At 39.7% G+C, this 14647-nt stretch overlaps 2 protein-coding genes across 2 annotated transcripts; both read left to right on the top strand.

Annotated features, from left to right (window-relative positions):
* Positions 1–71: 71 nt before the first annotated feature.
* Positions 72–1571, top strand: pfdn5 (prefoldin 5). Its single transcript, XM_028406457.1, has 6 exons — positions 72–200; positions 436–538; positions 706–737; positions 834–908; positions 998–1103; positions 1275–1571. Exons 1-6 carry the CDS (start codon positions 135–137, stop codon positions 1361–1363), a joined length of 471 nt encoding a protein of 156 aa, XP_028262258.1. The 5' UTR covers positions 72–134; the 3' UTR covers positions 1364–1571.
* Positions 1572–2973: 1402 nt separating this feature from the next.
* On the top strand, positions 2974–14584 carry larp4ab (La ribonucleoprotein 4Ab). Its single transcript, XM_028406350.1, has 15 exons — positions 2974–3430; positions 4748–4883; positions 5996–6239; positions 6431–6567; positions 7431–7534; positions 7817–7927; positions 8234–8287; positions 9899–10117; positions 10369–10469; positions 10563–10790; positions 10962–11013; positions 11134–11295; positions 11373–11506; positions 11594–11765; positions 11934–14584. The coding sequence occupies exons 1-15, from the start codon at positions 3428–3430 to the stop codon at positions 12306–12308; spliced, it is 2232 nt and encodes a 743-aa protein (XP_028262151.1). The 5' UTR covers positions 2974–3427; the 3' UTR covers positions 12309–14584.
* Positions 14585–14647: the final 63 nt, after the last annotated feature.

Here is a 14647-nt window from a genome sequence, read left to right as displayed (position 1 = left end):
AGTATTGTTGCTGGTAGAGGTTCGTTGAAGTTCACCTGTTGTTCGCAGGGGGGCGGTGTTTCAGACTAATGACGGACCTTCTCCGTCACCCGGAAGTACCCTCCCTAAAGGTCGCTTGGCTTCACGCTTCCAACATGGCGGTGAATCTCACAACCCTTTCCTTGCCTCAATTAGAGGCACTGAAAACCCAACTCGACCAGGTATTCTGTCTAGTTTTAACTAAATAATTTGTGAGGAATATTATTTTTTATAAAGTAACTCTACGACAGTGATAACACGAGTGGAAACGGGCGGCTGCTATAGCTAGCTAACTAGCACGGCTGATGACAGCGGTACTGGTGTTAGCTTCAGTTAAATATCCACGAAAAAAGCATGACCACTAATATGTCTATTATGTGCTTTTCTAATCTTTTCTGCCTTGTACATGTTTTTCAGGAGATTGAGTTTTTGACGTGTTCAATAGGCCAGTTCAAAGTTGCCCAGACTAAGTATGTTGAAGCAAAAGATAGTTTGAATGTCCTGAACCAAAACAACAAAGGTGCGTAAGCTGTGTTTTTAATGACACTCTCGATATATAACATAAATTGGTCCTAAACATTTCACACTTTATCCACAGTAACCTAAAATAATGGTTTGGTTTCAGTGCTACCAGTTTGATGAATTTTCCCAGGTAACAGGTTGTCTTTTCTCTCTTCACTTTTACAGGAAAAGAATTGCTTGTGCCCCTTACCAGTTCTGTATCCTTGGGGATAAAGTTATTTTGATGTCCTTTAAATTGAGTGTCTCATGCCTCTTGAGGTCTTTTGTGTTTCCTTAACATTGCCTTTATCTAGATGTATGTCCCTGGAACATTAATTGATGTGGATCATGTTTTAGTGAATGTGGGGACAGGATACTACGTTGAAAAGGTAATGCAGGTTTCAAAACCCCAGTGCTATAGTTTATTCTTATTATGTGGAATGTTTGTTTTAATAAATTGCTGTGTTTGTCTGTGTAGAATGTGGGCGACACAAAGGCGTTCTTCAAGCGCAAAATAGACTTCCTCACAAAGCAGATAGAGAAAATCCAGCCAACCCTTCAGGAAAAACATGCCTTGAAACAAAGTAAGTCCAATTTACTTGTAACATATATTGTCCTTTTTTAACTTGGCATTGTGTGCTCCCTCTACTTTTCTTGTAGAGCCAATATAACAAGGAAATCCACTCTTCTTGTCCCCCCTTTGTGTCTATATATTATAGATCGAATGTTCTTATGTATTGTGTCCTGTCTTGCAGCTGTGATTGAAGTAATGAATGTGAAGATCCAGCAGTTACAACCAGGCCAACAGTCATCACAGACGGCTGGGACTGCCAAAGCCCAGTGAGAACAGCTGTTTGGACTCTTCTTGACTGGGGACATTATGTGTCCGGAAAACTTTCATCTTCTCTTAAAGGACAAGAATATGAAGTGCACCACCCTTTTTTGCAAATAGGATATTGTCACGTATTGAAAACATATGTACTTGGTCAGTTTTAAATGAATTAAATTGGGTGTCCAGTCAGTTTGATTATTAAAGAGGTTACTGGGAAACATTTGTGTGTTTCATTACTCCTTCTTAATCTGAGTTTGTTCGGAAGAGTGTAAACATTTTTAGTAACACATGTAAATTTAAGCTTAAAAGAACCTACACCCCCACAGAGCTGCATTCATTGTTGTGTCAAAACAATCTGGTCTAGCTCAACCACAACTAAACTATCCCAACAAATAAATATAATGTGTATTCCTGCTGCATTATAGTCATGATCAGGACCTGAGCTTTAATTTTTTACAGTAGGTACAGGTGAATCATTACGCTAACCCATGAGTTACCTTAAGTCATCCTTTGCAGTGACCTGATCAAATGTGAAAAAACCTGAAAAGTGTGTAGGTTGAATATGCCTGGCTGATAAAGTCATGGTATTCTACTACAAACATTGGTACCAGTGTTCCAGTACCAAAGTATTTGTTCCAGACAACAGTTTCTTTTTTTCCAAATTCTGAGAAGCTCCTAGTGTCCTCTTTCTCTTCTGCCCCTTACACAGATGGTCTATCTGATCCTTTTTGTCCTTGTGGGTGGTGGGTCTATATTGCACCTTGCATTTTTATAAATGAATCCTGAAGAAAATGCAAGTTTGATTGCTGCAGCTGAAGCATTGCTTTGAATGCTGATGTGAAGGATTGCTCTGAGTTGCTGGAGAATCAGAGCAATTCAGAGCTTTGTATGCCTCTGTGTGTCAGCCTGTCACCATGGTAACAGCAGAGGAGACCTCGAAAACCACTCCAACTTTGAGAGCCTGGCGTGCGGAAACGATTCAGAATTAGATAATTCTGAAAACAAGTTTGATAGAGCAGCATCTAATGAGCGTTTTAAGCCTAGAATGGAGTCTGTAGCTTGAAATTTGTAGGAGGAGATACATTTGGCAGATGACACCAAAGTTGCTTAATATTTGAAAAACTATATTTTTTTAAAAAAAAACCCGGAATGTCCTCTGTGAGATGAACATTTTGATAGTTGAATGGCTGAAATCGGTCAATGTATGCTGAAGACACGCTGCGCCAAAAAACTTACGGAAGAATAAAGAAGAAGAAGAAGAAAGAGGGTGCATAACAAGAGTTTGATTGCCTGGCAATCAAACTAACAAGCAACGGCAATCAAACTAGCAAGTTTGCCGCAGGTTTGAAACAGTCCTCTACAGGGATCTGAGTGACTTCTACTGGTGTTTGTAATTAGTTTCTTTGTATAGCTTGATTGCACTGGAACATATTTCAGTCATACTAAACTTGCTGGGACCGCTGCTTTATCCTGTGCAGTTTGTTAGTAGCAACAGAAACACTTGTAACTATCTATTTTCCAGTAGGTTGTCTGAAAGGTGCTTAACAAGCTCCAGGCAGTTCTCATCAGTGCATCCTCCCCCTCGCTCCTCCTCCTCCGGAGGTGTACGGTGTCCCGTAGAGGTCACCCACAGTCGTTGTTACGCTGCGTTTCTGTTGCCGGGGAGGCGGAGAGCAGCCTGCTAGGTCGGACGGTCGGCGGCACACAGAGGACGCAGCTGTCACATGCTGGATGAGCGCCGTGAAAAGAAGAATTGAGCGAAGGATCATACTTCATGAAATGGGAAGCGTTTTTTATTGAAAAGAAGAAAAGAAAGGAAAAACAGATAAATGTACAATTGTTAGCTTAGATCTTAAAAGTTGTGTTTCGCGCGGACGCACCGTTCTGTCGTTGGAGTTACATTACCAGTTGCTGGGAGACGGTAGTTAAGCGAACAAAACAAGGACGGCAAACTCTTTAGTGTGGCCACTATAACATTTACAACAAAGTTAACGCCTTCGCAGGAGAATAAACCCACCGGGGCAGTTCGGTGACCCTGAATTTAAGAGGACAGCACACCGCGAGGATCAAACCAGCATGGTGAGTCTTGGGCCTGGAAGCGGACACGTTAGCTTAACGTGCGACAACCTGTTTGCATCCTTCCTTAGGTTTCATACTCGTGCTGTGTGAAGAGACTCTGTTGTACTGCTCCACTGTTGTAACTTTACACCTAAGCTGTTAGCCGGTCTTCATGCTCCGACTCATGAACTATATTTACCAACTTAGACTATAGTATTTATTCGGCGTTCTGTCAACCTGTCAAACATATTAGCTTACGTTAGCAGTGTAAAGTGAGGCCGGTTCCAACTGGTCTGCTGGCAAACACAAGCTAGTTAGCTAAAAGCGGGTGTCGCTAATTAACACGTTAAACAGCTTTACAACAAAAGTCAAACACACCAGCACGTTTTTAACAACATAACGACCTGGTGAAAATTGTGGAGTTTCATTTAATAGAAGTTACACATACAGAGTTTTCGTTACTTTACACACGACTATGGCACGTGAGTTGTGTTAAATGTTAGCTGTTACACAACTGTAGCTGATTAGCTAGTATCGAAGAGCTCCGTGATTAAAGGTCATGGCACCGAGCGACGAGGATGTTAATGTGGGATTTATTTCAATACTCAATTGTTTTACATTAAAACGCATTGTGTCATTAATGGTGTGTGTATGATACGAGGGAAGCGAGCGACCCGAATACAGTCGCATGTTTAATATTGTACGGGCACATCGGCGCCATGTGCTCTGCCCCATTCTGAAGCCAAGGTTACTCGGAGAGCTGCTGGTGTGTAAACACACAGTGGACGGCAGACAGGCTGCGCTGAACGATTTTAGAACTTGAGAGTCACGTACTGGTCAGCGGAGAACAATAAATATAGCAAACTCGTGGTTTAATAATGGATGACAGGTCTGCCTTGTTCGAGTCACGCTGCTGCTCAGAGGCGGATCTGCACCATGTATGGTTACATGTGACTAACTGAGAGGCGGGGTGAGGGACAGAATGAAGCCAATGAAAACTTAGATGGTCTACGTGCCTGTGTGTGTGTCAAAAAGCTAATGCATTTGCAAGAAGAGAAAAGCTGGATTACAGGATCTCTGCTGCACTGACTCCATTCATTGGATTGGCTATGGTATATTTAGCTAAGTCAGGTTTGAACGTGAAAGGTGCTTTATAATGTATAATGACACGAAGTGACATGAAGTGACTTTTTGCACTATATCACTGGCGAAGTTGTGAGATGTATTGCATTTGAGATGCATTTGCATTTCACCCTTTTAATCTGAAACAAAAGTTGAATATTGATGTTGTATATGTACAAAATATTTACTACAGCATATTCTGATTTTTCAATACAGGTTACCACCAAGGGAGCAGGTCTCAACCCCAATGCCAAAGTGTGGCAGGAGATTCCTGCCCAACAGAATGATGCTCCAGGGACAGAGGATTCTCCATGGCTGCCAACCTACACCCCTCCTGCTGAGATGAATGAAGGTATAAGCCTTTTCTATTGTGTGTATGCATAATATGTTTTGTAAAGCTTGTTACATACTCTGCGTGAACAGAGAAATGTGCTCATTTTCTTAAGGTGGCAAGATTAAGATTAAGAAACCTTTATTAGTCCCACAATGGGGAAATTGCATTTTTGCCACAGCAGATACAGACAGCAAAGGATAAATTAAGAAAAAATATATACATGATAAAAAAACTACCAATAAAAAATATAGAATAGAATTAAAAAAAACAGTATACATATTAACAGTTATTGCACAGGTGAGTGGAGGTAGAAGTGGTCTGTAAGAAAACTGTACATAGTGCATCAAAAACTAAATAAATCTTTAGTCTTTACAAGACCCATGTGTTCAGAACTCCTCATAGCGTTTCACTGCAGAGCAATGGCAGAATCGGCAGTTTAGGTGAACATGTTTGAAGCAGAGGAGGAAGAAGAGTTGTTGCTACTATCTGGGATTTCGCTTTTGTTTTGCTTGTTTGCCCAAATATGTGTTTACCTGAATGAGGGATGATAAAGAGCTGGTAGTGTTCAGGGTGGTGGGTGTGTACGTGCTCGTAGCATGATAATAAACTGAACTATAGGTCTGGTATTGTTTGAACTGTGTGGATTATGCACACCTGAATGAGGCTTTGCCACTTCTCCACATTCACTACACCCACACTGAAATTCTGACCAATCACACAATAGTTCTCAGACACAACCAAGAAAAAAAGATCTGCTCAGACGATGTGTAGAACAAGCTGCGAGACCTCCCAAACCAGCGCCCCAAGAACACAGTGACGTCATGTTCTTCTCAGAGCGCTGAGAGCAAGAACAAGTTTCTCTGTTCTCGTGGAGTGTGTAACAAGCTTATCTTTGGTTACTTTATCTACTCATATAGCCTCTCCTGCACTGGTAGAACCATGTCTGACAAGTAAAAACATGCAGTGATACTTATCAAGATAATTACAGATGTGGTATATGAAGGAACTGCTGCAACTATTGCATATATGAAGTAATTGCAAAGCGTGACAAAGCTTGTTTGTGCATTTTGCTGTCTTTAGAATGACAGTTATGTCATAATAATTGTGTTACTACTTGCCCTCTCTCTTAGATCATGCAGACCTTCCCTCTTCAGGGGGTAAAGGATATGACGCCGAGTATACGGACAGCACTGCTGAATATACCCCCATACTTACAGGCGTTGTGAATGGCATGGACCAGCTTGACTTGAGCTATTTAGTCTTTGACCCACAGTGTGAATCCACCTTAGACAATAACATGACTAAAGAAGAACCAGTGTCTTCAGAGAGTCTGAGAGAGTCTTTAAAGAAACGGCTTGAGTTCTGCTTCTCTAGGTAAGTGGTAGTAACAATATTTTTAGTTTTTTACTAGGCTGGACTCTGTGTTCAGGAAACTAAAACAGAACAATTATTAGATGCATGATTGAAACATTGTAATTTTTCCTTGTGCAATTGTCCCAGCTGGAGAATGTGGGTGCGGGTGCAAGTGAATGTTGATTCAAATTCAGTTTTTTTGTTCTTTTTAGAGAGAATCTGTCCAAAGATCTGTACCTGATATCCCAGATGGACAGTGACCAGTTTGTTCCCATTTGGACTATTGCTTGCATGGAGGATATTAAAGCGCTAACTACTGATGTGGATCTCATTCTGGATGTACTAAGAGGTAGTAGTTTTACTGTTTTTCCTGAATTTTTGAGAAATGCTGGAAAAAGACATTTGTTTAAAACCGCAAAAGACATGCACACCATTTACAACTAAGCAGATTGTGCCTCTGTTTATCACTGTTGAGAAATGAATAAGGCAGACTGGAAGGAGTTGTTTCATATGGAGCCTGTACACAAAATTCATGTTGTGTATGCACCTTGTTTGGAACTATGGCTCTAAAACACTTGAACAACTGAACACTGAAACAACTAAACAACCTCGATATCCAACTATAAAATGAATGTCTATTATGATAAGTATAGCACAATTGTTAAACCAGCCCATCCACTGCCTTTCTGTTTGTCAACACTCAGGGCACCACTAGCTTGCTTGAATAAAATAAGCTTGAGGCCAACATTAGAAATAAAAGGTTATGTATTTAAAATTATAGCTTAAATCTATTTTGATAATTCTAGGTTGTCCTGAAATGTTATAGCAGTATTTTTTGGGAGGTGTTTTGACTTTGGTAGTCAAGGTCCCTATGGCCTTCTGTCTCTTTTTCTTGTGAATGTGGTATGTTGGAATCACCTCAAGGGATTTTATCATACCTGGCACAAATGTTCTTTTGACCTCAAGGATGAACCGATTAGAATATATGTCCAGGTCATTGTGGCCTTGTTTGAAAAATGTACACAGACATTTAATACAGTCTACAGCTCTGATCATTAGTAAACGAAAAAATTATTAAATTCAAAATTATCAATGTGCTTGCCAAAAAGATAGTTACAGGTAAACTGTAACTGATGTTATGGTTGATGGAGGTATAATTCCATAGTTGTAATTGTTCTTTTCCTTGTTCCTTGTGTTGCTATATTTTTACAGCCTCACCTATGGTGCAAGTTGACGAAACTGGTGAGAAGGTTCGTCCAAACCACAATCGCTGCATCATCATTCTCAGAGAAGTGCCAGAAACTACGCCAGTTGAGGTAAAGCCCATAATGCATATTTGACAGTCCTCTGCAACATCCACCCATTTCACTGTACAGTCATTCCTGCAAGCAAGGATCTGCCACAGAATTAAGGTCACTTACACTATGTTGAAAGCTACTGATATGTACAGTACCTGCAACAGCCCATGTTGCAACTGTGTGGATTTATCTGTTGTAATGGCGCATTGACAGTCTAGTACCACAGATCCTTTAGGTTTGCTTGTAAGGGAAGATATTTATATATAACTGTATAATATGTTCCTTTCATTTCCTTCCCAGGAAGTGGAGGCTCTTTTTAAAAGTGAAAGCTGTCCAAAGGTGTTAAGTGCTGAGTTTGCCCACAACAGCAACTGGTACATAACATTTCAGTCGGATATGGATGCACTACAGGTACGTGTCTTATTGATAACGACAATCGTTTTTGTTTTGTTTTTTTAAGCTAACTGGCAGTATCATGCCATCATGTTGTATTGAATCCTTTATTACAGGATGTCATATTTATTGTGTAACTACTCATTTTCGTCTGTTTTCTGTTCCCTTTGTTAAATACTAATGGAATATTTATTGTGGAAAAAAAAATTACAATTTATTGCAACTGTTTCACTTAAGGAGCGCCATTAATTAAAAAGCATTGACTAAAGGAAAGGTTGTATTTTTTAGCATTTGCATTAATGCAAATATTATTTTTGCCTTCAGGCTTACAGATATCTAAGAGAGGAAGTGAAAATGTTCCAGGGGAAGCCAATTATGGTGAGTGATTACCATATTTTATCAACGTGGTCCACTGCATACTTGTGTTAATACATTTTTATGGTATGGAGCTGAAACGTTTTGTGTTACACTAGCCCAGGGGTCGACAACCTTCAGCATTAAAAGAGCCATTTGGGCCGGTTTCCCACTGAGTAAAGCACACTCGAAGCCACAAACCCCTAACTACTAATCTACACCCATTTGACCACTAAATTGAAGGTAATATTAATCTATATATAGGCCTAATATAGATAGGTATAGATAATATTTATCTGAACAAAAAATGGCAGTTTATATGTTGTTTTGATTTCAGTGTGCTGTCATTCATGTCCTCCATGCCGTAGGCTACAGTCAACCTGAAACACATAGTTCAGGGTCTGATATGTATATTGATATTGATATGTATTTACAGAATAACAGCTTGTGCACAGCGCATCGTATCCATTTCAGGGCTGTAAGATGTCACTTTGATTTTCACGAAGGATTGAGCTCTCATCTGTGAGGCTTGAGCGGTGTTTACTTTTAATGTAGTTTATGATGGAAAACACCAGCTCACAGAAGTATGAGGGTCCAAAGATCAACAGGACTCCAAATGCAAACTTTTCCATGTTCATACAAGTGTTAGGAATGTCGTTCCATGTAGGCTGTCGAACACGAGTTTGTCCGGTGTCCCAGGTGCTGCGCACAGGACACGACAGTGATGCATATTTTGACCAAATATTAAAAGTTTTATTTTGATATCACGAGAGCATCTCAATCTCTAAAGAAACAACTATTACTATGACAAAACTAAATGAATAAAATAAAATACATTTAAATTAAACGGCCATTATTTATTCACATTATTATTTTTTTCCGAAAATGAGCTTGCTGCGTGGGAGCCACAGCAGAGGGATGAAAGAGCCTCATGCGGCTCCGGAGCCGCAGTTTGCCGACCCCTGCACTAGCCTAAATGTGCATTCACATCACTGCTCTCCAGGTTAAGGCTGTTTGGCTAAGCTTGAGGTTAAAGAATGACCTTGCTGTTTGTATGCACAGAGACCTGATAAGAAGGAAACCCACTGGTTTCTGCTCCAGTGTTTGTCAGACCTGTTACAAACCCATATCTCCACGCAGCTTGATTGCTCTTATCGCATTGTGACATTTACCTTCACATTTCATATATTTCATAAATCTTTTTTTCAGCTGAACTTTAGTTTGACACAGTGTGTCTTGCTTTTTTCTCTTGATAAAACAAATGACGCTGTGACATATTGATGGTCCTGTCTAAACCCCAGTGATGATCAGTATCGCGCTTGGAAGGACTCATATGCACTGTGGCTACCTGGGAGGAAATTTCCAAGCTCTCTACAAATCTGCATCTCTGTTTCTTTGCTCTGCCTCTGCCCCCCTTTCATTCTCCTTTACTCTCCCTCTCCCCTCCACCCTTTACTTCCTACCCCTTCCCCTCTTTTCCCCTAGTTGGTGCAGTGTGTTATGGCCTAATGACCGTGAGATTATGAGATCTGAGGGGACTGAAGGACAGTGTATATGTGTGTATGTGCAGTGGAAGTGTTGGCGTCTTTACTCATACCAAACATACCTGAAGGTCTTTTGTCATTTCTCCTGTAGGCCCGCATTAAGGCCATTAGCACTTTCTTTGGAAAGAATGGCTTCCACAGCATGGACTCAGGTGTGTACAGTCAGCCTGCCCAGCCACAGACTCAGTATGGCTCTCCCGTCTACATGCAGCAGGTGTACAGTCCACAGCAACAGCAGCAGTACCCAGTTTATCCAGTGGTATCTCCCTCCTGGAACCCTTCAATCATGCCTTACTTTGAAACACCGCTGGTGAGAACACAAATAATCCGTTGAGAATCTCATACATCAAACATCATAGCAGTCTGCTGTTTCTCAAGTTAAAAATTAAATTGAGCTTAATATATTACTTATTATCCCATATAAAGCTGGTATGTTTGGAAATGTTTTATTTAAATTTACTTGCTCTTTTAAACAGAATGTGGGCGATATTTGCAAATGACATCTTTATAGGGGCTAATATTTTGTCTGTACAACACCATAACTGTCATGTTGATATCCAGGCACCTTTTCCTAATGGCGGATTCATGAATGGCTACAGTAGTCCAGGGAACTACAAAGCAAACTTGAATTCAAACATTCATCGTCCAATGAGCAGGAACAGGTAGGTTCATTATGCTTTATTCTATACTTCTGAAAAACTAAGATGATTTTTGTGGTACAGCTGACACGTCCTGTGTACATTGTGTGGATGCAGAAACCCCGGAAGGGTACACCTACGGCCTGGAGATGTGCCTTCTCCTTTGGCTCCTGTGACTCTGATGGACGGCATGTCAAATCCATTGAGTCCACAGGCCCTTTCAGCTTCAGGGTCCCCGACTGCCACCACACCACATTCGGTTTCTCTGGCCTCCTTTAACTATAAAGACACCTCTTCACTGGCCACCATACCCAGTGTAGATCTAAATGGTTTTGGAAGGAGCAGGTCAGTAAACGTTATCCTTTCATTAACATGCATGCCTAATCACACTATGCATGTGCAAAGAGGATATGCCCATGTGTTTGTTCCATTATCATTCTGTACACTTGATGTCCATGAAACGTTTCATATGAAAACAAAATCTGAAAAGAATCTTTAAATCTGTGATCACTGTAGGAGAGGCAGCCATAGAGGCATGAGGAGGAAAAGGGAGGAAGAACATACCATGGTTAGTGTATTTTATTTCTTTTACACTGTGGGTAAAATGTGTTACAGTATTTTCATAGAAGTAGTGTAGTTTAGTGTTCTTTCTAATCCTAAATTAGTTTTTATTTTTGTAATAACACAGAGATCAGGCCCACTGAAGGATACCAAAGCAGCACCTCCTAAGTTTGATCTGGCAGCAACCAATTTTCCTCCTTTGCCGGGATCTGTGGTCAGTATGAAGGAAGAAACTACGACAGAGATGAGACTTTCTGATGTTGTCCGTGGCCTAAAGGTGACAAGCAAGGTGAATATCTTTGATTTAATATCCCTAAGATTATTGCAATAAGTTCCAAGCATAAACCCTGCTGTTGATTATTTCAGCCTGTGAGCCAAGCAGTTAACCTCACCGGAAACACAGACGTCTCAGAGAGTCCTATGAACAAACCTGATGATGTGACCTTGGCTGCTGTTCCTGCTGCTGAAGCACCACAAACGGAGTCCTTACCAGTGTCAAGGTATTGTTTGTCTCAAGCTAATAATTTGTCAGAATAAAAAAAAGAAAGGTATCTTCATTGAAAATAATCTCTTTCTGTTTAATTCAGTGCTGCTTCTCAAGTAAAGGAACAGGATAAAACTGAAAGTCCTCCAAAGGAAAGAATCCCCTCATCCACTGAAGCTCTCTCTCCAGCAGAACCAGAACCTGCTCTCTCTACCTGCAGCCAAGCTGTTCCAGTAGAGCTTTCAGTTTGTTCCTTATCTCCAACATCAGAACTGGTACAGTCTGCTTTAATGAATCTGTTAAATAGCTTTTATTTGTAGAGCAATTACATGTATTTGTTAAAGGGTATTTTGGTATGTTAGTTCGTATTGATTTCATATGGGAATAATTTTGAATGATTTTACATGTTGACTTGGAATTGTCGCCCATTATTCTCTAATTAGGGTCCAAGAAAACTCAGCTATGCAGAGGTTTGTCAGAAGCTGGCCAAGGAGCCGTCTCAAGCACCGGTCCCCACTGCTCCTCCTGCTTCTTCAACCAGCCAACCCCTGCAGGAGCTCAAGGTCAACAGGGCCGAGGAGCCACGGCACAACTTCAGAAAAACCCCAGAAAAACATGAGAAATCTGGAGACAAGCGGCATCCCCGGCAATCATCACGCTCCTTTAGAGAGACGACTGGCCAGGCTGGAGTTAGAGAAGCAGGGCTGAAGATTCGGGAGCATCAGAGAGGCTTGAATAACGGCAAAAGGTTTTCCCCACAGCGGGGAGCCAGACGCAGTGGCAAGGAACAGAACATTCCTCCAAGTTCACCAAAATGATGAAAAAAAAAGAACATTTCAAAATGGAAATCAATTATATATGTGTATATATAAATATATATATTATATGTAAATAGACAGATGATTATATTTAATTTGACAGCTTGTCAAAAAATCTTTTAACATTGTTACAGAATGAATTTATTTTGAAAAACGAAGTAGGAACTATTTGTCTGCAGATGGCATTGCAGACCCTGGAGTAAAAACTGACTTTGCTTAAAAGTTGTTTAAAGTAATATCACCGTGATATTAAGAGATTGCCCAATATATAGGCGTATCTGTAGCTTGTCTACATATTCATGTGATTGAAAGGGGGATGAGTGATCCTGTATTGATCCTTTGTAAATGTGAGAAAATAACCTGATCTACCCAACATGGTCAAAATTGGGAATGATGGTAAGGCACATTTATTGTTAACTTTGTTGGTATGTGATCCATTTTAAACTTATTGAGAATTATTTCATGTTAAATTAAGTGTGTATTATTATTTTTCATAAATGGAACATATGGAGTCTGTGGCATAATGGAATGGGATGGTTGGCTTCCGTAAGGTCACAAAGTAGCATGAAATTTGCTCTGCAGATAATGCTGGTTAAATATTTGAAATAGTGGAATATACATATAATACTATTAATATTAGTTCTGTTGACAGTAGTTGAGTTTGTCATGCAGATCTTAGATCAATACTACAGCTGAAATAATCCCTGTGGCGTAACTGGTCTGGCTTTTCTTTAATTTCTTAATAGTGTTAAGTTGTTGCCCAAATAACCTCGTCTGTTAAATCTAAGCAGGAACGGGTATTTTATCAATGTTATTTTATCTTGATATTTATGCCTGTCTTGTATTCGGTTAGTGTGACTTTAGTTCAGCTCTTGCTTTTGCTCTCAAGTCATTTTTAGTGGAGACTAATCAAATGTTCCATTAAGGTAGCTCACAATAATTCATGGTGCAGCGCTAACTTGCTCCAGAGTAGATCATATTCATCATCATTCATTTTGTGCAAGTTGTAATAATCAATAGTGAAACAGTATTTACTGCTTATGTTACCATGGTTACTGTTTTTTTTAACATTAGTTTGAGCATTTGTCTCTCCTCATATCCGAGCACAGGTCAGCTCAAAAATGAACATGGCCTCACATAAATCTAGGAATTACTTTTTACCACTACTGATATGAGACAGATTGGCAGATGTTTTGTGTCTTTGGAGATGCGAGTCCTTTATGCATACATACGCTGTAATGGAAAACAAAGTCTTCTTAGTTCACCTAATTAAATAATTTAATACAACAGGAGAGCAGGATATGAGTAGCTCTATTTCTCAGCACATTTGTAATATTTGCAATAGCTGTTCAATGTTGACTAATGTGAGTCTGTTGAACATAGTTTTAGCTTTTTGAAAGTTAGTGTCTTGACTCGATTGCTTTCACTTGTTTTGATAGGACACGATGTTTGGGATGGATGCTGTCTGTGGATCTAAAACCACTTGGGCTGGGTTATCCTTTGTCCTTTGTGTATATTTAGCATCTTGAGTGTGTTTTATGCATTTCTTGTTCTGCACTTGTCTACTGGAGTAAACGTGTCTCTTCGTTTTCTTACAATGTTCTAGTCATGATATTAAGTTTTTTTTATGTGATATCTGCTAATGTTTAGACTAATCTGAAAAGAGATACAGATTAACTAAATACAGACCTGCACTGTGTCTCAAGTCTTGACATTGGGCACAACATACCCTGCAGTGGCATTAATTGAAATCTCCAGCAGGAAACAGAAACAATATTTTATTTTTATGCTCTTTAATTTGGGATGTTGCAAATGGAAATGAGTAAAATCTTAAGTAAAGCAAAAAAGGATGAAGTTGTTAATATTCAGTAAGTTTTTGGGTGAAGTGAACAGTACTTGTATTTGACAACAGTTAAGTTTTGACCTTGTAAACTTTCTGAATCGGACTCACTCTCTAAGCCCAAACCTCAAGTGCCTTAACAGTGTTTCATTTCAATACATACGTCAAGAATTGGGAGTACATAATTAAAGCTTCAAGTCAGTTTATATTAGTTTCAGTGTGGGCACCAGGTTTGAGTGGGGCTTAATATGTGTGCATGTTTGTACATGTGGTTGTCATATGTTTTGTTAGCTTGCCAATGAAATTTTAATGTTGTACAACAATTCTGTTCAATACCTGGAAAAAACACGTTTTTCACTCAAGTACACACTGGTTTATTAAGCGAATATTTTATTACTGAGCCTGAGGTATAAAAATAAAAATATATTTTCAAACATCTTTGTCTTAAATATGTTGTGAACATTCTCATAGTCACATTTAAGTCTTTTGCATTCATTGC

This window comes from Parambassis ranga, chromosome 5, assembly GCF_900634625.1.
Source record: "Parambassis ranga chromosome 5, fParRan2.1, whole genome shotgun sequence".
Lineage (NCBI taxonomy): Eukaryota > Metazoa > Chordata > Actinopteri > Ambassidae > Parambassis > Parambassis ranga.
Note: the sequence above shows the minus strand (reverse complement) of the source record. Positions and strands in the feature narration are given on the sequence as shown.